This window comes from Lissotriton helveticus, chromosome 8 (assembly GCF_964261635.1).
Source record: "Lissotriton helveticus chromosome 8, aLisHel1.1, whole genome shotgun sequence".
Classification (NCBI taxonomy): Eukaryota; Metazoa; Chordata; class Amphibia; order Caudata; family Salamandridae; genus Lissotriton; species Lissotriton helveticus.
Genome location: NC_136069.1, coordinates 1,157,153,583 through 1,157,180,296, shown reverse-complemented (window position 1 = coordinate 1,157,180,296; position 26,714 = coordinate 1,157,153,583). Strand labels below are relative to the sequence as shown.

General features: G+C 46.1%; 1 protein-coding gene across 2 annotated transcripts in view; it reads left to right on the top strand.

Moving 5' to 3' along the window:
- The window catches only part of GAS6 (growth arrest specific 6), a 347,916-nt gene extending 325,666 nt beyond the window's left edge, over positions 1-22,250 (top strand). The window contains exons 14-15 of one of the 2 annotated variants that reach the window (XM_078658080.1): positions 2,493-2,718; positions 21,668-22,250. In XM_078658080.1, the coding sequence (XP_078514206.1) occupies positions 2,493-2,718; positions 21,668-21,819 (378 nt within the window). In that variant the 3' untranslated portion in view covers positions 21,820-22,250. The remainder of the gene's footprint in view (positions 1-2,492; positions 2,719-21,667) is intronic. The other variant, XM_078658079.1, reaches the window with a different exon arrangement.
- Positions 22,251-26,714: the final 4,464 nt, after the last annotated feature.

The window sequence follows — 26,714 nt, the reverse complement described above, 5'->3', positions numbered from 1 at the left end:
GGCAGGACAACCGGGGCCCAGCAGCTGCCGGGGCTTGATCTGGGATGAGCGCGCTAACTTTTAATAACAATACATCAACTTATATACATAGCGCAAACACATAGCATTACATTGCAGTAGGCGTAACAGTGGGTGGAGCAGAAGGCGTGACGCGTAGCAGTCGCGAGAGATAACAGTAAAAGTAGGTGTAACTGGGAGTATACATAGACATGTGATGCAAACGTAACAGAATATGTCATGAATGGGCGGAAACATTGGAGGGGGCTACCTAAGGAGCCGGGACCTCTAACCTAATGGTGCGCGAAAACTGGCAATGACGTATTACTAGGAGAAGCTGGGGGCTATGAACTCTGTGCTAGGAGCAGAGACTAGAGTCTGGAGGGTCGGAGCGACATGTACCTAAACCCTATCTGGTATCTGGTGTTTAGGGAACATGTTGATATAAACTAGAAGTCATGAGGGGAAAAGCTAACTTGACTCTAAGACTGGACCATGCATTATTCTATATGTAGTGCGTGATGAAGAATATTAAATGACCATTAAATGCAGTATTTCTCTAACATGGAGACGAGAAGGCTAGACAATGACGGAAACTATTGATGCAGTTCAGTAGCTTAGGAATGCAAAGAAGGAGGACTGAACTGATAACTGGAACTATAACATACTTTTGGCAGACTCAGAGGCAGAGCCAAGCTGCACCGGGCACTGCGAGGCAGGAAGTAAGTGAAGGGTCGAGGATACAGGTGGGGGCTGTATCGCTCCTCAGCGAGGCTTTCAGGAGACAGGAGCTGAATCTGATGTCCGGGCCCTTTTGAGGCCTAGAAACGGGGACTTTATAATGGAATAACGTGCACACTAAGAAACGTGGCAACATAACTTTACCTAGGCCTGATATTCGTAGTATTCACGAGGACTGGAAACTAGCATACTAGAGGTGGACACAACTGGAATTGCGTCATTAATCGGACATGGGGAATAACATATGCATATTGGTCATGCACACATAACATATGATGGATGAGGCGTAGGGACACAGAACATGGCAAAATTTACTTTTCCACACTACCCCCGTCTGAAACGCACAACCCTAGTCTTGAATCCAGCCAACACTCAATAAAGTCATGAACAATATCACACAGGGAAGACGTCTGACACCGTCCCACCTCCCGCTATCAATAAAATGGCGGATCCCTCGTCCTTCACACACCCCTTAAATCAAAACCAGGCCAACAGTCTCACCCTTGACCCCTGCGATTTTTCGTACGGAGTCTATCAAACGGTACCATCACAACTCCAGGAGAAACCAAAGTCCTAGGCAGTTCATGAACCGGTATTATGAGTCCGAACAAACTCCCCAGTCCTCCGCAGTCATCCGCCGTCATGACACTCGCCTTCGTCAGCCAAATGTTCGAGTATCCCGATCTCCACCGCCATGAAAGAACCACTCGGGCAAAAAACGAGATCAGCATCCGTCGAGTCTTGTTATCAGTAGACCCAGGGAGGGGCAGTTCCGTGAACACCACATTAGACGGTTGCGTCGATATTGGCTGGCATTTCTCCAGATCAACAAGTCCGCTAGCACTCTGTGGTCTGGGCAATGGTGTCGAGGCTTTGTCATAAGTGGGGTCTCGATCATCCGGTTCCGCGGGTAGCGTGGGAAAAACTGCTAGCCCAAAGTCTCCAGACAGATCAGGGTCCGTACACGATCGTTCAGTTACGATGTTGCCAGCGATCGTATTGTAGAAAATGGCATCCGTGTATGATTGAAGCTCCCAAATGGCGGCCATTACGGTTCTCAAGGACGGCTCGCTGTTACCCCGCACCGCCTCCACTTGCTCGATTCCAGCCATCTGTGTGTCCCTCGGAATACACAGTTCCTCCGGGGACAGAAACGTGAGTAGGGCAGGCGGGGACTGAAGGTGCATTTTCAAGCAGTGATAGGGCATCTCGGGCGGGGGCTCCAACCCAGCGTGGGCGCCAGCCGCCGGGACAGGGACCCCCGACCTCACAGCCACTTACAGGATATATACACCTCCGCAGTGTGTACCGAACCGAAGGCACTCCACCAAACTAGGGACAGGATACTCTTCAAGTCAAGCGACCGGACCCTGTCTGGGTCCCACGGCCGTTGTTGTTGAACTGTAACCCGGCAGGGCCAGTACTCGAGGTCCCGGCTCACAGGAGAAGTTAGGCCAAGATCTTCCACACGACAAAACTCCGTCAGTCAGGGTGGTAATGTTCTCGGGACCACACCGCCAGTTTCAGTAATAGTTGATCCGTACGGGGGTCGGGCGTGAAATCAGGATTTCTGGCAGGATCATCAAGCAACAGACGGAGGTCGGCGGAGCCGGGAGCTTATGCGGCCATCTTTTCTCAGGAAGATTTATTGACTTATTTATGCAAATATGTTTCAAAAATAGAGTTGAGGGACCGCAAAGAAAAACGCTTCCCTACAAAGAGTTTTAAAGTATTTCTTTTTGTTTTCTTTTCAGCTGATTCTGCTCGCCATAGAGAACACAACTGTGTCCAGCTTGGAGGTTAACGTTTGTGATAATGATCACTCTTTGGCACTCTTCGTAAACAAACATGACATTGTTCTGACTGTGGATGGGATTGCTGGGCAGAGTGAAGTAAACAACATTCAGCTGGAAGCAAGCCTTAAACTTCTAAATGAACATCTGCAGCGAGGTGTGAAAACCTACTTAGGAGGCCTGCCAGGTAATATTTCCTCTTCGAGAAAAAACGGACTCTAATGAACTAAGTTCCTGACTCTGATATTTATGGAGTTAGTGTATCTGCCTAAGAAAATATTTCTTCTAGTTCTTTGTGCAGTAGTTAGTTCTTGCCTTAAACAGAGCATGTGTTTTCGCGTGCGAAGTTCTTTTGTTCCTTAAAAAAGACCCTAAAAAGGGTATTGTTTTGCTTGTCCCATACTTACTATTGGCTGGCTTCATTGTCACTCTTATTTTCTTGTTTTCCATTGGTGAGCTTGTGTCTGCTTCAGTTTGTCTCCTTGAGTTTTTTTCTTTCCTGGAGCATGGACCAAGTACTGATTGATTTCTTGATTGGTGTTCTTTCTCGCTGCTTGTGCCCAACTATGGTCCTTTTACTTTTTTCCCTGCAGCCGTTAATTGCTGCCTCTGGCTCCTCTCTGTCCGATCCAGGAGATTGTGGTGGTGCTGGTGTGGGGGTTGTTGGTGGTGTGTATTCTAAAGTAAGAGTCAGGAGACCCCAAAGTGAGGCAACTGGAGCAGTATCAGACTGCCCAACTCCATGGCAGCCAGTGCAACAGGCAAATCCAGGCTGGAAGGGGCCATATGCACCTCACTTTCCCAGTTTGTGCATTTAGGTGCCTGTGTGACTACACGTTCATACAAGTGTTTGTGTGTGTGTGTGTGTGTGTGTGTGTGCGTCTGTGTCTGTGTTTGCGTATGTACAAGCACATGAAATAATGTTATCATTTACTGTGTACTTATATATGACTGCATGTTAATAGGTGTCCATGTCTGTGCATGCACTATTTGTGTTTGTAAATGTTTACATATAAATGTTTGTATGCCTGTATCCTTCCATGTGCTTATACCGGTGTGTGCACTTTTACATGTATCAGTGTCCCTCTGCTTATGAATATGGGTCCATGTGCAGGTGTTCAGATCCCTATATGTATGCGTACTTATATGAATGTATGCATGCCAGAGTGGTTTCATGTGTGTGTATTTCTATGTACACAAGAGCCAAGTTTTGTTAATGTGCATGGTTGTGTTTGTCTTTGTGTACAGGTCACTGCTTTCCTTTGTTTTTGTATCTGCACATGAATTTGTGTACGTGTCTCTATAGGAAGCTGCCTCTGTATATACTATAACACAGTAAGGTATTGTGTACACAGAGTCAAGTGGATCCCCAAAGGCTTATAGAGGTTAAAATAGATATCTATTTGTGGGAGTGTGGGCGAGCAGTAAGGCTTTATCAGAGGGTAGTGTTAGGCATTTATTGTACACACTCAGTCATGATGACATACACTCAAAGACTGAAATCTGACCAATGTGTTTTGTATAAAAATATTATTTAGTTGCATTTTATTTTTAGAACCAAGCAGGACCTGGTACAGGTAAGTGTAATAATACTTTGCAGTTGAATGCAATTGGCTTGGTTACAGGTAGGACAATTGTTCAGAAACTGTTGAAATTACCTTTCACTTACTTTGCAATTACTGTATCATTACTTCTTAGATAACTTTTCAGATTACTTTTGCTACTCAGTGTGATATGCCTTGATATAACACTGGGACATGTCCTAAATAAAAGGTAAGTAATTCAGTTTTTGTAAACACACAGTTAAGTTTTCATACAATTTTCCAACTGCACACCTAGAACTTTTTTCACAGAAAAGCAGTCAGTGCAATCCTATGGGAGGAAATGAAGTTATCGGTTTACAGGCAAGTATTTGGTTTTGGGAGTTGGGTTTCTAGGACTAGAACAAGGTCTCCCCCAGGGTCAAGGATGCACTCAAAGAGCACCCTCAGCAGAACTAGAGTGGCCGGGTGTAGAGTGCTGAGGTCCAATGTTATCCAATAGGGATAGGGGGCCTCCAGTTGGTGGCTACTCATGGGTAAGTCATTTGGATGTGAGAGCAAAGCTCCTAGGCTTTAGCCCAGGGCAAAGGGGGATCCAAGTGAGCACCCACGGTGCACCCACGGCGGCACTGGGGCAGCCGGGTGCAGGCGTTTTGGCGTCTGGTGCCATGTTGTTTTGCAATGGGGATTGCTGGTTTTGTTTTTAGCTTCAGGCTCGGTCCAGGAAGTCTTCCAAGAGGAACCAACAGCTAGGCAGGTAAGTTGGAGGGCTCAGGATGTAGGTCCACCTCAGGTCCTCCTCTCCACGGCGCAGGGTGGCTGGATGCAGGACTGCCTTTTAAGGTCAGATTTCACCTTAACGGGTGACTCACGGTTGGGGGGGGGGGGGTCCCCGTGCAGAGGCTGTAGGCGAGGTCGGGGAGTCCTGGAGGGGTCAACCTACGGTGGACTTGGACTCTGGAGTGCTGGGGGACCTCACTTGGACCGGTGGGCCCCTCATACTTGGGCCGTAGGCGTCGGGTGCGGTGGTGGCTCCAGGCATCGGGTTTCTTTGTCCTCAGCAGCCTCAGAGTCTTTCTTTGGTGATACTGTTGAATAGAGCTGCTGTTCACAGGAGATCCAGTCTTTGTTGAAGGCAGTTAGTCCTTCCAGGGGTTCTGGAGGTCGCACGCTAAAGGACAAGATGAATTTTGGTGCAGAATCTCTGGAAACTGCAGAAGAGCAGGTAGGGCTGGGGCCAAGTCAGTTCTTCTCTACAGTCTCCTTTGCTGGGCGTCTTCTTTCGTCTTTCTTTTTCGTAGGTTGCGGGAATCTGCCTTTTAGGTTCAGGGCTGCCCCCTAAAATCTGTATTTAGGGGGCGCTTTAGCCCATTGGCTACTGACCTTAGGGTGACTACACCCTTGGTGTGCTCACCCCATGTGAGGTAGTGGGCACAATCCCTAACACTGATTGGAGAGTGCCTGCCATCTGCAAGATGGCAGGCACTGAAGAGTGGGCTTCACCTCGCCTCCCCCACCTGAGGGGTGGAGTTGGCAGAGGTGGGCACACCTTCTTGACTGTTCTAATTTTTCCTGCCTGTCTTCCTGCCGAAAAGGAAGGAGACAGGAAGGGGGCCTGCTCCTGATAGCAGGAGGGGCTGAGGGTCACGTTACAAAGGCAGCAAGGCCTTTGAGCTCCACTGCCACAGATGGCTCTTCCTGACCTGGGGAAAGTGTGACCACCTCCACCCAAGAAAGGCTTTGTTTCTGGACCCAGGGAGTGAAGGCTCCCACCTCAAGGGTCCAGAAACATGTCTCGCGGTGGCAGGCTGGTGTTAATCAGTCAGGGAACCCACCAGCGGCTGGCCGTTTTTCAGGGGGCCTCTCTAAGATGCCCTCTGAGTGCATTGTATATTAAATCCCACACTGGCATCAATGTGGGTTCAATGTGCTGACAAGTTTGATACCAAACTTCCCAGGTTTCAGCAAAGCCAATATGGTTCTGTGGAGTTCGTAATGCCAAACTCCCAGACCATATACTCGTTATGGCTATATTGCACTTACAATGTCTAAGAAGGGACTTACACACTATGGGGGTACAGAGCTCATACAACTGTACCCTCACCAGTAGGATAGTGCATCCAGCAAGAGGAGTGCCTTACCTATATCGTAGGCAGTGGGTTGCAGGCGGACTCTTCACTTTTCTCTGCACCAAAACGCGTAGCCTGAAATGGTGGGGGGGTGTTAGTGTTAGGGTACATGACCTCTAAGGGTGGCACAATATGTGCACAGCCCTTAGAGGTCTTCCCTGGTCACAGTGCCTTTGATACCTATGGTACCTTCTACAATTACTTACATGTGGCCATTGAGCTGCCAATTGGTGGTACAGTTATGGGGCAGAACAAAGGCCCTTGGATCCTGATTGGCAGGGACCCAGGGCACATCAAGTCAAAGTGCATCAGAAATCTGGCAGAAAGTGGGGGGTACTGAAACAGAAACCCACTTTCCTACAGTGACCGTATGTTCATCTATGTAGATCAATCAAACATTTTATAAGCACAGCAAATCACCCATGAGGGTCTCAAGGCACTGGGGGAGGAGCTGGCATACGGAGCGGCTTTTCAATTGAACAACCAGGTCTTGAGTCTTTTCCTGAACTGAAGCAGCGGTGAGGGGATCTCAGGTGCAGGGGCAGATCATTCCAGGTCTTGGACACCAGGCGAGAGAAGGAACAGGTTCCATGCTTGCTTCGGCGAATTCTGGAAGTGTGTGCGAAGAACACGGAGGTGAATCGCATGTATCTGGTGAGATGGTGTAATAACGTGCTGGTTGATGTAGGCAGGTCCTTCATTGTGGAGGGCTTTGTAGGTATGGATCAGCATCTTGAACTTAAATCTCTTCTGGACTGGGAGCCAGTGGAGTTTCCTGAGGTGGGATGTAATGAGAGGACTAGCCTTGCTGATGAGTTCTGTATTATCTGCAGTTGTCTCTGGAGGTAAGCGGTGATTACTATGTACAGTGTGTTCCCATACTCAAGCCTGCTGGTCAAGAGGGCCTGGGTGACCATTTGTCTGGTGCTGATGGGGGCCATCTAAACATCTTGCAGAGCATACACAGTGTGAGGAAACCCGATGCGGGGACCACGTTGACCTGCTTCTTCATGGAGAGCTTGTTGTCAAGGATTATGCTGAGGTTGTGGGCATGGGTGTGATGGGTAAGGGCGGGGGATGGTCAAAGTTCTATCGGCCTCCATGCAGTGCTCCATGGAGATATGTGGGTCCTGAAGATGAGGACTTAATTTTTGTCCGTGTTGAGTTTGAGACAGTTGTGCTTCATCCAGTCGGCAACGTTGGTCATGCATCTACGAAAGTTGTCTCTGAAGGTGGCAACTTCTTCTGACAAAGAAAGAATGAGCTGTGTGTCATTGGCGTAGGAGATGATTTTCAGCCTGGGTATTTTGACGATGTCGGCTGGGGTGGGGGGGGGGTCATGTAGGTATTAAAGAGGGTGGAGCTGAGGGAAGAGTCTTTTGGGACGCTGCAGGTGATGTTCTTGGGATCCGAGAAGTAAGGAGGGAGTCGGATTTTCTGAGTTCTTCTGGTGAGGTAGGAGGTGATCCATTTGAAGGCATCTACATGGTTTCCAATGTGATGGAGCCTGTTGATCATGATCTGGTGGAAGACTTTGTTGAAGGCAGCCGAAAGGTCGAGGAGGGTGAGAGCTGCAGTTTCACTGCGGTCCAAGAGGGCTCTGATGTTATCGGTGACTGCTATTAGGGTGGTCTCAATGCTTTGGTTGGCTTTGAAGCTGGACTGGGAGGAGTCCAGGAGGTTGTTGTGTTCCAAGTGTCTGATCAGCTGACTGTTGGTCGCCTTTTCAAGGACTTTGGCCTGGAACAGGAGCAGGGATATTGGCCGGTAGTTCAGTTGTTCTAGGTGTGCGGAAAGTTCCATATACATGTGTCACTGTGTATTGTGTGTGGCTGTGTATTTGTCTAAATAACTTTCATGTGTATGCATGTAAGTGTGCATCCATATAGCTCAGTGTGAATGTATTTGTGTGCAACTTTTCTCTTGTATATTTGACTATGGGTGAATGTATATTCCTATATATGCATGTGTGTATGTGTCTAAGTGCAAAACCCAGGGACACATTGTAAGTGTGTTTTTTCTGTGTGTCCTATTGGTGATACACATGCCGTGTCTATACCTGTTTGAGTCCATGTCAATTTGTGCACTCACAGCCTCTCCTTGTGATAATGTCGACAGTCTGCCCACGCCCCAGCCTTGGCTATTTTCTTTTATTAATGTGTTACAGAACCATCAGAACCCTAATTTGTGAGTCTTGTACTTCATTATTTTTTAACCATTTAATTAGATAGCCTTACTTTAACTCTGCTTCATTGATTTTAAAAATAATTGCTATTTAACTGGAGACCTTTCCACGCACAAGATGTCCAGAGCTGCTGTAAATGTGACATAACATATATGCAGGTTTCATGTTTTCAAAGGTGCAAAAATACACCGATTATCACTGAATGAAGCTTACATATCACTTCTTTGTCAAGCGTCCATTAAAGTTGTTTGAAAAAATTGGCTATTATCACTCAACTGGATAGTACTTACATTATCAACCTGGGAAATATACAAAACTGATCCCCTAAATGGATTTGATCCGGTGGCCCCCAGGCCGCACATAAACCTTAAATTAAAACATACAGAACCACTGATATAGTGCTCACATAGACAGGACCAGAAGATGTTTCCACAATTGGAATGTGTATAACAAGGATTGGTAAAGCAAATATGTCTCGATTATGGGCTAGCTATTGCCTTTGGCAATTGGATATAGGTGGTGAACGGCAGGGTAGTTTGGGTCGGTGAGCAGGAGGGTAGGTGGGGGTGGTGAACGGAAGGGTGGTGAATGGTGGGTAATGGGACGGCGGGCGGGGTGGTGAACGGGAGGGCGGGTGTTAGTGGTAAATGGGAGGGCCGGTTGTTGGTGAACGTGAGGGCGATTAGGGGTGTATAACGTGACTTGGCTCCCCCGTCCCTTCAAAGACCAGAAAAAAAACCTACGCTGCCAACTGCATCAATTTGTAGACATATGCACCAAGCGTGTACTCACCTGCAAAATAACACAAGCAGTTTGTTTGCTTTTTTGTTTAACTATCTGAGTTAGATCAGTAATAGATAAATAAAAAAGTTGAGTCCATCTGTGGAAACAACACAAGAAGGGAAAGAACGCAGGTGAGAAAGCAACACAGAGGGTGGAATTGTGGAGGCAGGGGAAGCAACACAGAGGGTTGGGTAGAAAACACATAGGGGGTCATGGGGACTATCTATATAGAGGGTGCAGGTGAAGAGAGGCAAGCCAGAGGTCACGGTGACATGTTGTTTCTAATAATACAAATGATCTGCACGTTTAGATAACAGAAACTAATGGATTGGTGTCCAGACTGATTCCAGACACCCCCAAAGGATATGTTAGCCTTTAGAACAACTAGCTGACAGTGCCACCATAAGCCCCCAAGCCCCCTAACCTTACCAAGGAGCAAATAGTTTCTGGCAACTATCAGACATGATAACCCTTGATCCTTCAGGGATCGTGGAAACAGTGCAGTACTTTTTGCTCAGTACATCATGCTCACTTACTCTCAGAGAGATACATAGAATAAGCTATGGGGACATTTTCAATAAGCATATTATTGAACCATTGTCATTCTAGTATAAAACATGTTTGCTGCGATACTCATTAGACAGAAACAGATATATAAGATTACAAGCACCGACAGAGTAAATAAAAGGAATTCAAAAATGGTGCTAAAACAGAAAATGTATGCAGGTATATTGATACATGGCAGTAATCAAGCCTACTCCAAAGATGCAAACCCTATCTAAGTGTACCTAAGTATACCTAGCATGTATGTGGATGTAAAGCCAATAATCCCCGTAGGAAAGAGCCATCCCCATTACCTGATGGGAGAGAATCCCCCGGACCCTGTCTTGGTCTCGAGTTGGACAAGGGATGTCTGACTGCTTCTTGCTGGAGCGTCTGCAGACCAGGACCTCAGCATCTAGTGCGAACGTGAAAGCTTCTCCTCTTGTTCCCCAGTAAAGATGTGGTTCTTTTATACCTGAAAGGTACCCTCAGGGTTTCTACCTAGATGTGTAATGGTACTGTGGGCCTGTCGTCCAAGGATGAAGTTAGTGTTGACTTTTTTACAGAGTTATTATTAAGCATGAGCGCAAAATTCGCTCCGATCGCGGATTTTGCGGATTTTCGGTAAATCCGCGATCCGCGAACTCTCGCGAATTTACCGAGAATCCGCAATCCGCGATCGGAGCGGATTTTGCGGTCAAAAGTTCAAGCCTAACATAATTTACGATGGCGCCGGCAAGCTGCCAGCGCCATCCTCAAATGGTTACTTAATTAGCTTCGACAGGAAGCTCTAACAGATAAGATAAAGCAGGGGCTCGAGCGCCTGCTTTATTTTATCAGTTGGAGCTTCCTGTTGAAGCTAATTAAGTAACTTTTGCAGGATGGCGCTGGCAGCTTGCCGGCGCCATCGTAAATTATTTACATGGTGTGTCTTCTTGAATAAATATGTGCCCTAGTTGAAGCTTAAATTCAGTGACTCATTCATTAGCCCAAAAATAATCGTGAGCGTTCTGGAGGCTGGGCAGGTGTGCCTTGTTCCCAAATATACCATGGGAAATCCGCTGTGATGCTGGCCAGAGGCATTTGCATCTTTGGCTTTCACGTGCGCAATACCCCTGCTGTTCCTGTGACCAGGGGCTTCTGTCTCTTAATCTGCTGCTCTGATCGGTCTCTGACCTTTTGTATACACACAAGGGGCATGTGCGCTCGCATGGAAGCCCCGTCCGTTTGGCCCCACCCACACACTTGAGGTGTGCACCCGCCCGTCTTCCCGCCATTTACCCACTATGATGGACATTTCACTCAAGGGACCCCTGCGCACTTCGGCGCGATTGCATAGTAGTAACACACACTTGGTCGCTGGAACTAGTTGAAGCGCAAATGCAGTGACTCATTCATCAGCCCAAAAAAAATCGTGAGCGTTGGGAGGCTGGGCAGATGTGCCTTCTTCCCAAATATACCATGGGAAATCCGCTGTGATGCTGGCCAGAGGCATTTGCATCTTTGGCTTTCACGTGCGCAATACCCCTGCTGTTCCTGTGACCAGGGGCTTCTGTCTCTTAATCTGCTGCTCTGATCGGTCTCTGACCTTTTGTATACACACAAGGGGCATGTGCGCTCGCATGGAAGCCCCGTCCGTTTGGCCCCACCCACACACTCGAGGTGTGCACCCGCCCGTCTTCCCGCCATTTACCCACTATGATGGACATTTCACTCAAGGGACCCCTGCGCACTTCGGCGCGATTGCATAGTAGTAACACACACTTGGTCGCTGGAACTAGTTGAAGCGCAAATGCAGTGACTCATTCATCAGCCCAAAAAAAATCGTGAGCGTTGGGAGGCTGGGCAGATGTGCCTTCTTCCCAAATATACCATCGGAAATCCGCTGTGATGCAGGCCAGAGGCATTTGCATCTTTGGCTTTCACGTGCGCAATCCCCCTGCTGTTCCTGTGACCAGGGGCTTCTGTCTCTTAATCTGCTGCTCTGATCGGTCTCTGACCTTTTGTATACACAAGAGGCATGTGCGCTCGCATGGAAGCCCCGTCCGTTTGGCCCCGCCCACACACTCGAGGAAGCCCCGCCCCCAAATCCGCCGATCCGCAAAATCCGCGGATTTTGCGGATCCACGATCCGTGAATCCGCAAATTCGTGAATCGTGGATCCGCAAAATCCGCCCATGCCTAGTTATTATACAGGAGATGGTAATCCTGCTGTGCATGTCGAGGCAGGGCATTAAGATATGATACTAAGAATCCTCATGGATAATAAATGAGGCTAGTTTTCAAAGAAAACCATGCAACATTTATTCAGCACCTACAAGGTTAAAGGTCAGCGCCAGAACCGTCATGTAGAGCAAGGTACAAGCCTATGTTGGGGTACATTGGGGCTCATTGCCACAGTGAGAGAAGGAAATGGAGAGAGATGAAACTGGATGGGGTGGAAGTGAACAAACAATAAAGGGTGCACCATGAAGTCAAAGTGCACAGTCGAGCGACTCGAAGAGCAAAGCGAAAGCATATGTAAGAGCAACTTGAAGAATAAATTGTGCAAAATTAAATTTTTTATAGTGTAAGGAAAATAGAAAATAAATGTAGACAGAAGTCAGGCCTCCCATCCTTCCAAAGCAGATACAAGGAGCTTCATTTCATTTGGTCATAGACACATTTGAATTGCTTCCTAAGGATTGACTGCAAGCTCTGGTTAACAAGTTATTAACATAACCTACAACTGTCAGCTATGCATTGGAAAAGCTATTGCAATTTTAGTGCCGATTTCTTAAAAAAAAAAAAAAAAAAAACGTAAATGCCAGTGCGCTACCTAATTTGCTACACTTGTGGTTTTTTTGTGTGTTGCTTGAATTTTTCATAATCCCTTCGACTTCAGTGATGTAACATTAACGGCAGCACCCCCACTCCGATAATTGTTCCAGCACCACTGGAAGCAGCATGGCCATTGCTTGGAGCTAGGACAGGACTGCTCAAAGCAGTGTGTATAGGCTGCAGGAATATATGAAATCTGAATGGCACGCGCACCAACCCGGCCTTTCACCTTTCTGAGAGCGATAAAAGGAAACGCTATTTAAGTTGCTAATATCATGCATTTGAATTGCTACGTAGCCCTAGGACCAGGGCTCGAGTCGGGGTACCACGCGGGTGGACGGCGTACCCCCACTTATTTTACCGGGTGGACGCCGTCCCCCCTGCCCAAAAGCTGCACTTTCAATTATGGTGCAATAGGAAATGTGATTGCTTAGGCTACCATGCTAATTATATCTAGCCGATCCTGGGCCATGGGCATGACTGCAGTCCTACAGGCATCCTGCTTTCCCCTTAGCTGCTGCACTCGATCTTCTTGGAGCGCAGCTCTCCCAAGACAGGGTCTTACTTCTTGGCCTGCGTGAAGTCCAGGCACAGCAGATTCACGAAGCAGTAGGAGGACAGAAGCCATGTTCGAAGCACCAGGCTGCGGCACGCCTGGTACAGAGACACCTGGGCCATGACTGGGTGTCCGTCTTCCGTGTCAATGCCTAGTAACTGATGTGTAGCTCGCCCTGTAATGAGAGGTGACTACCTTTCGTGACTTCGCTTCCTGCCGTGACGTCACTGCCGGTGACACCACCAAATTTTGAGCGTCCCCCCCCCTCTTTTTTTTTTTTAGGATTGGTGCCCTGCCTAGAACTAACTCAAAGGTCTGCACAAAAGCCTGTGACTGTCTCACCTACAACAGTCAGCTAGGCACTAAAGAAAGTTCTCTAACTCCCACCACTAGATAGCTTGATTAACACACACATGAAGACAATCCGTGGTGCCTGCAAACTGCCTCAACCTCCTTCTCCAGTAGCGCATTCCGCGCACGGCTTACACGCTCTTTCCCAACAGGTTACAAGCTCCAAACCTGCCTCTCATCCTACCCAATGATGCAGAAAAGGGGGTGGTGATGGACAGAGCATCTGAGTTAAACAGAACACTCATACCCAGTCAAAAGATCAGGGCTTGATCCATCACCGTTTTTTAGCTCACTGCACCATCCCAGTTCAGAACCTGGCTACATGCAAATTAGTCTGTCCCTGGCCAAGTGCATCATGGGAACAGGGCAGACCAAACTACCAAGCCAATTCTTTACTGGAAAGGAAACAAGCTTCCGGGGACCGGTTTCTGGCATTGCAGCCGTCTTCGGCACGGCTTGCTTGAATCCTAATGGTGCAGTGAGCAAGGGACTCACATCTGAGCATACCCTGCCACTCCTATAGTGGCCAAAACGATTCAGAAAAGGGGGTGGTGATGGACAGAGCATCTGAGTTAAACAGAACACTCATACCCAGTCAAAAGATCAGGGCTTGATCCATCACCGTTTTTTAGCTCACTGCACCATCCCAGTTCAGAACCTGGCTACATGCAAATTAGTCTGTCCCTGGCCCAGTGCATCATGGGAACAGGGCAGACCAAACTACCAAGCCAATTCTTTACTGGAAAGGAAACAAGCTTCCAGGGACCGGTTTCTGGCATTGCAGCCATCTTCGGCCCGGCTTGCTTGAATCCTAATGGTGCAGTGAGCAAGGGACTCACATCTGAGCATACCCTGCCACTCCTATAGTGGCCAAAACGATTCAGAAAAGGGGGTGGTGATGGACAGATCATCTGAGTTAAACAGAACACTCATACCCAGTCAAAAGATCAGGGCTTGATCCATCACCGTTTTTTAGCTCACTGCACCATCCCAGTTCAGAACCTGGCTACATGCAAATTAGTCTGTCCCTGGCCCAGTGCATCATGGGAACAGGGCAGACCAAACTACCAAGCCAATTCTTTACTGGAAAGGAAACAAGCTTCCGGGGACCGGTTTCTGGCATTGCAGCCGTCTTCGGCCCGGCTTGCTTGAATCCTAATGGTGCAGTGAGCAAGGGACTCACATCTGAGCATATCCTGCCACTCCTATAGTGGCCAAAACGATTCAGAAAAGGGGGTGGTGATGGACAGAGCATCTGAGTTAAACAGAACACTCATACCCAGTCAAAAGATCAGGGCTTGATCCATCACCGTTTTTTAGCTCACTGCACCATCCCAGTTCAGAACCTGGCTACATGCAAATTAGTCTGTCCCTGGCCCAGTGCATCATGGGAACAGGGCAGACCAAACTACCAAGCCAATTCTTTACTGGAAAGGAAACAAGCTTCCGGGGACCGGTTTCTGGCATTGCATCCATCTTCGGCCCGGCTTGCTTGAATCCTAATGGTGCAGTGAGCAAGGGACTCACATCTGAGCATACCCTGCCACTCCTATAGTGGCCAAAACGATTAAGAAAAGGGGGTGGTGATGGACCGAGCATCTGAGTTATACAGAACACTCATACCCAGTCAAAAGATCAGGGCTTGATCCATCACCGTTTTTTAGCTCACTGCACCATCCCAGTTCAGAACCTGGCTACATGCAAATTAGTCTGTCCCTGGCCCAGTGCATCATGGGAACAGGGCAGACCAAACTACCAAGCCAATTCTTTACTGGAAAGGAAACAAGCTTCCGGGGACCGGTTTCTGGCATTGCAGCCGTCTTCGGCCCGGCTTGCTTGAATCCTAATGGTGCAGTGAGCAAGGGACTCACATCTGAGCATACCCTGCCACTCCTATAGTGGCCAAAACGATTCAGAAAAGGGGGTGGTGATGGACAGAGCATCTGAGTTAAACAGAACACTCATACCCAGTCAAAAGATCAGGGCTTGATCCATCACCGTTTTTTAGCTCACTGCACCATCCCAGTTCAGAACCTGGCTACATGCAAATTAGTCTGTCCCTGGCCCAGTGCATTATGGGAACAGGGCAGACCAAACTACCAAGCCAATTCTTTACTGGAAAGGAAACAAGCTTCCGGGGACCGGTTTCTGGCATTGCAGCCGTCTTCGGCCCGGCTTGCTTGAATCCTAATGGTGCAGTAAGCAAGAGACTCACATCTGAGCATACCCTGCCACTCCTATAGTGGCCAAAACGATTCAGAAAAGGGGGTTCACCACCCCCTTTATGAATCGTTTTGGCCACTATAGGAGTGGAAGGGTATGCTCAGACATGAGTCCCTTGCTCACTGCACCATCAGGATTCAAGCAAGCCGGGCCGAAGACGGCTGTAATGCCAGAAACCGGTCCCCGGAAGCTTGTTTCCTTTCTAGTAAAGAATTGGCTTGGTAGTTTGGTCTGCCCTGTTCCCATGATGCACTGGGCCAGGGACAGACTAATTTGCATGTAGCCAGGTTTTGAACTGGGATGGTGCAGTGAGCTAAAAAACGGTGATGGATCAAGCCCTGATCTTTTGACTGGGTAGGAGTGTTCTGCTTAATTCAGATGCTCTGTCCATCACCACCCCCTTTATGAATCTCATCCTACCCAAGCCAAGAAAAAAGTGCTCCATTTAGGCTGCTAATAGGACACATTTGAAGCGCTGTCACACCCTAGAACTGATGGTGAAGGTGGCATAATTTGTTTACACACATTGATAAAAACCCCGTAGTGGCTGCACCGTCTTTGGGACTCCTCCTGCTGCACGTTTTATGCAGGGCTCACCAGCTCTTTCTCACCAGTTCGTAGGACCAAGCCGCCATTTCATCCTTCGTGGGCCGATCCAAAAGGCATTTAAGTTGCTAACCACACTTGTCTGAAACTCTACCAAGCCCCTGGGCTTGACAGTAAGGTCCGCGCCGGAGGAATATGTTGTGGTTTATATTATTAGAGTGTAAACGTTGCTTCAAGCGGTCGAAACCTGTGTGAAATCCTTCGGCTCTCATTTAATATTTCTGTAATTTCAGTTGTTCTTTGGCCAGTGGCTCTTGGATTTACCTGTCAATCTGGGAAAGTAGCAAAAGGGCTTGCAGCTAGGAAAGGGCCCATGAAAGCAGGGTGTATATGTTGCACAAATGTGTGAATTGTAAAAGGGCATACGTCCCTACCTGGCGTCTCATTCTTCCAAGGCTGATAAAAAGGAGCTCTCGTTAGGTTGCTATTCAGAGTAGTGCAAGCATTGAGAGGGGGAGATGGATGGGTGGGACAGTCCCAGCTGCAACAACATAGAATGAGCAACAAACACGTGGGCAAGCTACCACAACAGTGGGGGCAAACGACAACCACTATAGGGGCAACCAGCAACAAAGAAGGAGGCAACGGTCAAAAAACACTGGTGCAAGCGACAGTTGCATCAAACTTGGAGGGTAGTGCCAAGGGCAACGAGAATATTTTAGTTACAATATACACATTAAGCAACGTAATTAAACACAATAAGAGCGAGCAGAAAAGCGATTCTGTCTCACCAGTAATCTTGCAAACAAAAAACAACGTTTCTGCAATAAAACCTTGTATTCATGGCCAACTCGGGTATAGGGTAAACAAAACGAGGCGGGGGAGGAGGGAAAGAGTATCAGATGGGGAGTGCGAGATGGGTGTGGGGGAGGGGGGGAGGGTTGGGGGGACTGGTGTAGAAGAGAGGATGTGGTGTAACAGGCAGAGCTGCCGACTTTAGTGCTTGAGAACCGTGTTTGATTATCGGCATCTGCTGTGATTCACTTAATCTTCCTATGCCCACCAAAATCATTTGTGTCCTTGTGTAATGTAACTGGTGCCCATGTAAAGCAATCCTATACCTTTGGGTCGATATCATGCAATATAAAACAGAAACAAACCAAACAAAACACACTATATTTCCAGCACTCATCATTTATTTGATTATGAAGAGATTGGTGTGCGCAGTTAAGCTGGCCACTGTTGTAACATGTCATATGTCATGATGTTATCTGGGTCAGAGCTGCTACCCCTGATACAGGACACACATGTTAAGCCAAAACATTAACAACCCTGTAGAAGTAACATTTCCCCCATGTATGCATGCACTGCAGAACCTCCCTTGTCACAGAAAACTTGTTATTGTTTACATTACGGTGTAAATACCTGCTATTGTACATTTCTTAAGAGCACGCAATTCTTTAGAGAATAGGCTGCGAGCTAAAAAGTAATAGGTTGTAAGCAGAGAGCAAAATTATCTCGCATGGATCCGATATGCAGGGAAATTTTGGGACTATGATACAGTTTAGCCGGGCAGTACGAAATTAATTTTTTACTAACTATTTTGAAGACATGAGCATATAAACAATATATCACCCAGCCATCTTCCAGGTCTGTAATTTGTTTGTAGCTTACACTTAAGTTACCCTGATGTGCGTGCCTGGGCATGTTCTGAAAGCATACATTCTATGACTGCAGATCTGGGCTCCGCATGCTTGCGTCGTCTCACAGTAGCCCTTTCCAGTGACCGTAGGGCTACTGCCGGTTGCACATGGGCCGACTAGTCCTATCAGGGGTTTGCTCACGCTTCGCCTAACCAACCCATTTAAAGCCATTGAGAAAGCCAGTAGGTCACAAAGGGGAAACGTATTGGCTTTGCCAATACTTATTTTTTATTGTCACGTGCCAAAGCATCTGCACAATCTTTCACACAGTCATGGTTACTGCATCAGATACATGCAATGTCAGATGAAATTGAACAAGAAAAACCAACACTAACCCGCATGCATACATGCATTAAATCTCGACTCACATCCCCACAACGCACAAACTTCTTTCGATTCCCACTTTCAGACACCAAAGAGTTGCAAAGGCAAAAACGGTGTACATGAAGTAAATTGATATAATGTGTTGTGCTGCAATACTGAAATGGAGTTGACAGCAGAGGCGATTATTCCTAATACAGAACGTTTAACGGTGAACTATATTTCTCTTGTTAACAATAATGCAGCTTCTCTCAAAAGGAACCTATTGCTGTTTGACTTAGCTCCCAAAGGAGACTTTTGGCAAATGGCTGGAGTGGTTTTCACACTGGTTATCTTCTCCTGGGACCCTCTGCGAGGGAGTTGATCCAGCCTCAATCACTGGAGAAGAAACCAGGACTGTGAGTTTTTGTTTTCTTAGAAGTCCTCACCTGCATTCTTCTATTTTTGGAACATTTAGTAAAGGTTATTATTGAAAGTCACTTGGGATCTCTGTTGAGATCATATGCTTCTTTTGACACCACACAGTCTGACTTTAAAGGTTTTCATGTGTGATCTCATGATGCCCAGGTATGTCAGAGCAGCTACCCTCCATGCATTGGAGCATGAGACATCTGTCAGCAGGATTGATAGCACTGTGCTGCTGTGACATCTACTGACAACCTTGCTAAAAGTATTGTCAGGCCTCAGCAGATGATCCTAGTTTTGTATGTCTCTTTTAGGCACCCTTCTTCATTGTAAAGGTTGTTGTATCCCCTGGTATTAGCTATTTATGTGATCTTGCTAGCGTGTATCATCTTTTTCTATTTTTCAGGCACTTTAAGGACCAAGCTGTTGTCCATATCCAGTTGTATGGAGTTGTTCCTGTGGATAGAGCAGAATTGGTTGATGTTGAATCCAGAAATAGGAGGACTGTTTGTTGTGCCACAGAGTCAGCTCAGTATAATCAGCTGGTGATTAAGCTTCTTTCAATCAGGGCCGGATTGGGAACCTAAAGCAGCCCTTGCAATTTTGTAGGACCAGCATCCGTGGGAGGAGAGGTTGAAATGTGAATCACTGATGATTCCGTTACTGGGGGCCTATATTGCATAATGCTGCCAAATCAGCCCCCACCGCTGCAAAACCAGCAACCACCCTTCCAACCTCCCAGGGAAATGCCTGATGCTTGCTAGGGCCAGTCCGGCCCTGCTTTTGATAAGAGAGACTTGGGCCTTATTACGAGTTTGGCGGTCCATAGGACCGCCAAACCCTTGGTGGGGATGTGATGGCAGTCAGGGACCGCCACACCAGCAGTCCGACTGCCATATTACAAGTGCGGCATTCGAACCGCCAAGGGACCACCCCAACTGCCAGGGATCCGCAAACTCTGGTGTTGGCGCTGCGGTCATGAGGCCACAATATGCTTGGTGGTGTCATTACGGCACCGTCAAGCACATTACAAGTTTCCTCACTGCCAGCAGTCTCATGGTAGTTCTCAAGCCATGAAACTGCTGGCAGTGAGGAAACAAAGGGGGCCCTACATGGCCCCCTCTTGCCCCTGTGCATGCGGGTGCATGCAGGTAGGGACGAATATTGTGCCCCCCTGTGTACATGCACCCCCTGTTCCTGCATGGCATGGACTGCCACTTTTAATGGCTTAGTCTATGTTGCACAGATAAAAACCAAACTAAATAAAACCAATTGATGGCAAAAGTGGCAGCATGCTGATCTATCACCTGTGTATGTACGCCACTGCAGACCACCCCATTTTCCTATTGCACCTGCACTAGGTGTGCATCGATGGCTTGGATTTGGACTTACTCCATTCCTTCCACCGAGCTGTGGTTGTATTGTACTCACAAGTACTGGTTTTTAAGACCTTTTTAAGATTCTACGGTTCATCGTAATGCACCCAGATCGTTTTTGTTCAGCATCGGTCCTGGAAAGTTCACCAAGTTACCTCATTGCTCAACTACCTGTTTCATCAACCTAATTTTTCTCTGCAGCAGTGACAGACTGTTTATATTCCAAATTAGGAGCCTCTTGGTCAGTATAAAGTTGCATTTTCCGCCAACATGGCTACTCCATCCTCATGTAGTGCTTCCGGCCCTAAGGTGTTTAAAACATCATGTTGCATTAAGGGTAAAAGCAGAAAGGCAAAGGCAGAGGCAAAGACCATACCAACCTTAGCTAAAGGCTACCCACATAAATACTGCTGCAGTGAGTCATCACTTCTGTAGTGGCTTGAGAGTTCTAAGTAACAAGCAGGATCTTTCCACGTTATATGTTAGAAAATATCATCGCCCTGATTGGAACAGAGTGGATTGGGCTTTACAACTGTTTTTAGCTTTGCTGTCAGTTATTCCTAGTCTTCAGCATACATATAAGTTAGGCATAGCCATGATTGTTGTGTAATTCTACTTGGGAGAATTTCTGGAGTAATCGAATTAGTTGAATTTTGTCAGCAGTATGTAGATGAGCAACGTGGTACCCACTGTTAGTCACTTTCAAGATTTGGAAGGATACAGACCACCTAAAGGAATCACGGAACATTTATACCAAATGACTAAAGTTAACTACAGCATCCTTTTATTGGTATTTATTTATTTGTAGCTTTCTTTTTAGCATAATGTTTCTTTATAATTGTATGTGACACTTAAGAACTTTACAGATAGTTATAATATAAACCAGCAATGGGGTAGATGGAAGATGAATAACTGGTCAGTACAAGGAAATAAAGTCATTAGAATAAGTATGTATGGACATAAGGCCTGTTTTGAAGTCTTTGGGCCCAATTCAGAAAGTTAAACTTACACTTTAGTGTAAGTTTACTATTTTTTTGTACTCACAAACTACAAGTTAATAGAACGTTTATGACTGTAGAGACTCTGCAGTCGTAAACCTCCAGACATAAAAGTACTATCTTTTTATGTGCAGAGTTCCCCACCCCGACTGCGAAATCTCTTCAGGCGTAAACATGCTATTTACTCGTAGTTTGTGAATACAAAAAAGTAAAGTGACACAGAAATGTAATTTTACCTTTGTGAATCAGGCCCTGAATGTTTATGATTTCCGAGGATTTTCTCAAACATTTAAAACCCCCAAGACCAGGTATGTGGATGATAGAAAATTTGAAATCTTTCATCTGACAAGGAATTTGAATTGTTAGCTTTGCGCTTACATTGTAATTTGCCTTTGGGGTTGAGCTTGATAGTTGCTTAGGATTCTAGTGGTCTTTCCTTAGTTCCAAAACAAGCCAGGGGCAATTGAGTAACCCTCAGGTCCTTTCAGAGGATATGAAATAAGAAATGAACATCTAGCTTTCTCAAAAGTCATTGTGTAGAGAGATGTTTCAGTTTCGCACAAAAATACTTTCGTATCTGTCAAATATGTGTGAGCTGACTGTTTTTTGGCATTTAATCCAATGAATTAACTTTTTTTACATCTTTTTTTTGACAGATGTAGCAGTCACATCCACCCCAGTCACCGCATTCTATCATGGCTGCATGACGATCAAGATGAACGAGAAGGCATTGGACTTGGACGATGCTATATACAAGCATAGTGACATCACATCCCACTCATGTCCTCCAGTTGACACAGGGAAATAGTCTTTTGTGCCATATTTGTTTTGCTTGCCATGGACAATATTTGAAAGAAAGAGGATAGACATTTAGACTTCCAGTTCTAAGTGAATGGTCCAGTTGAAGAATGAAGTTACCTAGGAGCTACTGATCTTCCCCTTGTCAGCATGATCCTATTAATGTTTCTGGTTGAAGTTTGTAATATATTTGTAAATAATTTAAGAGACTAATATTAACTATGAGAGAAATCTAGCTACTTTATAATGTGCATAAAGTGGATGTTGGGACTGAAAGTGTCAAAAGTTGAGATACCTAAAATGTTTGAATGTATGGTTAAATGTCAACAAATCTTGAGAGAAAGTGTTCTGTACTCTTTTTATTACCAATCTCTGCTTCCCGTTTCACAAAACGAAAAAGCACAAGTATGTAAATAAAATGTTTTTAACTAAGAGGTAAAACCGAAGCTTGTTTAATTAGTAATCGGTGACCCAAAAAGGCATCAAACAAAGGTCCGGATATTCGGAGAAACAATACATGTGTTTTGCGAGGGAATGTGAAGCAAAACCTCGTTCATTTAAGTTAATCATTTCATGTTATAACTCTTAAATTCATCCTAGCTTAGTACATCAGTACTGTTATATGTTTTCAGCAGAAGATTATTTTCAATCTTCAGTTAAACTGATAGCAAGAAACGACAGTGCACTGCAGAAAACGGCAAAGACTGAATCAGGAAGAAGAATTCCTCGTGGCCTCGTCCGTTCCGCTCTCTATTATTAGCAAATATCATTCAATTACTCAAAGTATCTTGTATCGTGAGTACCTATTGTCTCTTCTCCAGTATCATTGTCCCTTACTTGAAGTCCAAATCCAAATCCAGAAATTCTTTATTTCGGTCGTATAGACCATAAAAGATACAATACAAAACACAGTAACATACATTTTAAAAACATAAGTTTGAAGTGATGGGCATGTACCCCGGCACTGAGTGCCCCAATTGTAATGATATCTGGATCCCTGATAATGGTTTTTGTTGTCATGGGTTTACACGGATCACGCATGTGAGTCTTGCGATAGGCCTGTTTCACCGATTGGGGTCTTTTTTGGACTGAGAGGGGCACCCAAAGCTCTACCCTTATAATTGTGAAAGGTTACTGCCTTTAACAGGAGTTAAGCAGCACAAGTATGGTGGTGGCCGCATACCGTGTAGCGATCAGTAAGAGTGAACAGACCTTTTTACCTGTGTCACTATAGTGAGGCCTACAGGCTCCCTTATTTATAGTTCAGCTGCTGTGTGCTTAACTCGCTCTTGGCCTACCTCGGTTTGGTGTGTAGTGCTGCACGGTGTGTGTGTGTGTTTTGCTTGTGCAGGGTGTATGTGTGCCTGTGGATGGTACAATACAGAATATTCTGGGCTCCACAAACACAGTTTTTGATTGCTGCATTCCTGTGAGCTGAGTCAGACACTCTGTAGAAAGGGAGAGCCTGGTTCTGCATTGCACTTCGAAGGGTGCTTCTTGATACAGACTGAGGTAACTTGGAAGGGGCATGGGCACATCTCAGGAAGGAGATGGGGCTGATGAAGGAACCATAAAGAGTAGGGCTGAAGTCCTGGGGTATCCTTTTGAAAAACATATCACTCTGGCCAACAACCAGGTGTGAACCTTTTGCCACTCCCACTGCCTGTGTTGTGGGGCTATCAGATTTGAAGTCGCTCCTGCTATGACAGACTACTTTCTTGAGGAAGAGCAGAGGAGAGGGCATTTCAAAAGGAAGCAAACCTCAACATAAAACTTCATAGATGCTGGACCTGATTCACAAAGATAAACGTACAATTTTCTGTAAGTTTACTATTGTTTACTATTCACAAATATATTTTACTAGTTGTATCTTTACAACTGCAGACTCTCCGCACATAAAAAAGGACTGTCCTATCTTTTTATGTGCAGAGACTCCACAGTCGTAAAGATGCTTCTAGTAAAATACTTTTGTAAAGAGCAAACAATGGCAGGTGGGGCCACTTTGAGGATTTCTGCCATACTGATCGGGCCATAGCCTGTGTATGGAGTGAAGGGGGCGCTGTGAAGATTGCTGCTGTGTCTATCGGGCCATAGCCTCTGTACAGAGTGAGGTTGGTTATTCTGTATGCCAGAGGGGCAACGGGACAAGATAAGGGGTGTGGTCTGGTCAAGACCGGTTTCATGAGGAGGAAGCCACTGAGAGGGCCCAACTCCTGACTTATGACAAGGAGTGTCGCACCGCCACTTTAGAGGAGGATCTCAAGAAACTAACCTGAAGAGGAGGAGCATCGAGGATCCCCAAGCCGCTACCTCCGCAGGACCATGTGTGAGGCACTCAAGGACAAGTGACGCTCCCCTTCCGGGTCGCTTGTAAAGTATCACTGTAGCTTCAGTACCTTTGAAGGGGGCGCCTTCGGAAACTTTGGTAGTTCAGATCCTGTTGGTGCGGGTAAGACTGATTATCAGCCCAGACATTGCTGGGGAACTTACCTACCATATAGCTTTCTGGTGTTTGAAAACTCTTGACTTTCATAAAAAGTCAGAGCGGGACTCCTGAGACTCCGACTACTAGTGGGGCTTAACCGGAATGTTGCCTATATTGAATGGGGAATAACCACTAGCTAGAGGGGAGTGGGAGTGAGGGACCTGCTTTTGAAACACTAGAACCCTGACCACTCGGGCCTGTGTGCATTGTTTGTGAATTTGTACTCTGGATTCATAGTAGGTCGAGCCCTGGGATATCAGGATTAAAAGGCTTCAACTCCCACTGTCGGGCCTAAAAACCCCTACTTGCCCCATGACCATCTGAACGAGGTTCTGACAACTTTCTTGCAATTCATCCTCAAAGTGGGTAAAAAATGTCCTGCTCGTAGAAATCCACCTTGAAACCAATAACCTCAAAACTATCACTGGTCGATAACTGATCATTCCCTTCTGGAGAAGGTCGTAAAAAAAGAATCTGCAGCACTGCAACTCCAACACCATGTTGACTGCCAGACTTCTTGCAAGTCATCACTACAACACCATAATGGCTAACCCTATAAGTCTTTGATGGTGAGCACTGAATAATACTCAAGTATACCAGTCATTTGAGCATGTTTTGGCCTAGTGTGCATGCAAACAATTTTGCTTTTATGATGGCATCCTTAATTTGGATATTCAAAAAGTATGTTCTAGGTGAATTATCCTTATTTCTTAAAGATTTGGCTTGCGGACATTAATAATTTTATTTTTTTCTTATAAATACTTCTGACTACAGATTCTTCACCTTTTGAATCTCCCCAGGCATCAGACTCATTCCAGAAACACTTGCAGTTATGGTAGAAGGACGATCTAACATGGTGGTGCTACGAAGAGGCCAATAGGTTCCCTGTGGTCAACACAATGTCTTTGTTTTAACTATCATTATTACCAAACAGTAATATCATGATTAGCGGATAGGTATGTTTTGCGTGAAGATAGATAGTTTCCCTAAAGATGTTCTTTACCATTAGTTTAATTTCTAATATTTGGAATTTGCATAGTTTGAGGGACAATGGGAGGGTCTAGGTTAAGGAAGAGAATGGGATAGGAGAGGGAATGTTGCACTCTTACAGCTTCTTCACACTGACAAGTAGCACCATCAACTACCATTGTGACTCCCTCCTGCCTAAGGACAGAACAATGCAAAGCCACAGCAATGTGCTACCCTCTAGTGCTGATGTTGCTTCCTTTTTGTCTGCTCCCGAAGACTAGGATCTGGAGCTCCAATCCTTCCAATTTCAGTTTTTCACCAAATTCTCACATTTCTAAACAGTCTCTGGCAGTCCAAAGGGGTGTCCACCCCAAAGAGAATAGGTTTCAAGCCACGCTGTGCACGTAGGAGCAGATGTTGATGACGGACCCACATGATCTCCACTTCTGATGCCTCGTGACCAAGCAGGACACTACATTGTGCAACAGGTGCTCCTTGATGTATCCAAAGCCCATCATAAAGCTCAAACTCAATGTTATAAAATAGAAGAAGCAAGGCCGTTCTTGGTCGAGATACTTTGTCAGTTTGATCAAACGTAAACTCGAAAGACAGGTCTATGTACAAGTCAAGAACGAAACACAAGAAGTACAACCAAAGATACTCGATTTTCGTGGATTACAGATTGCAAATTTGGCAGTCTAGACACCTGGCTCCATTTTATGTATTTCACTTCGATCCAATGTCAAGCTTAGAGCCGATGTGCATCAATGCATTTAAGGAGCCCATACCACAGATCTTTAAATTCATCCTGGCTCCCGCTTGTGTGCCTTTCAGCACTAATAAACCATTGGTTTCTCCAGTCAAACATCTGTCGGCAGACATTCCTCAGCACAGTTACCAGCCTGCTCCACAAGCAGCACTTGGCTGTGTCTCCCCCACCACAGGACCCATCTTCTTTTCCACCATCATCAATGGCTAGAATCTGCCCCTCTGGCTTCCAATCCAGAACCTTCCTTGGCTAGAGCCTTCCGGTTGCCGTGATACCCAATTATCAAAGCAAATACTGAGGATGATGATGTGGGCTTTTCTCTTGTCCCCCCACCATGCCAGCAGTATTTCCAGAGATGGGGGGCATTTTAGGGTCTGAGCACACAAATCTGGTCTTCATATGCTTTCTCTGTAATGTTAAATACATTTGTTAATGAGTATGATGTTCTCTTGTTACTATAGAATGTGTCACTGTAAAGCACCCCAACACCAATGAATAAATCTTAAAATACACAACATAAATATTTGGATTTTCCAACCACATTGGCTTGGATATCTCTCCAGAACCCACAATGATTCACCTTTAGGGTCCATCAAAGATGAAAATGCCTCCTTTTCTGTAGGGGTGGGTGGAATTTGCGTAGTCGCGCTACGCAAAGCTCCGCGAAAAGGTAAACAATCGC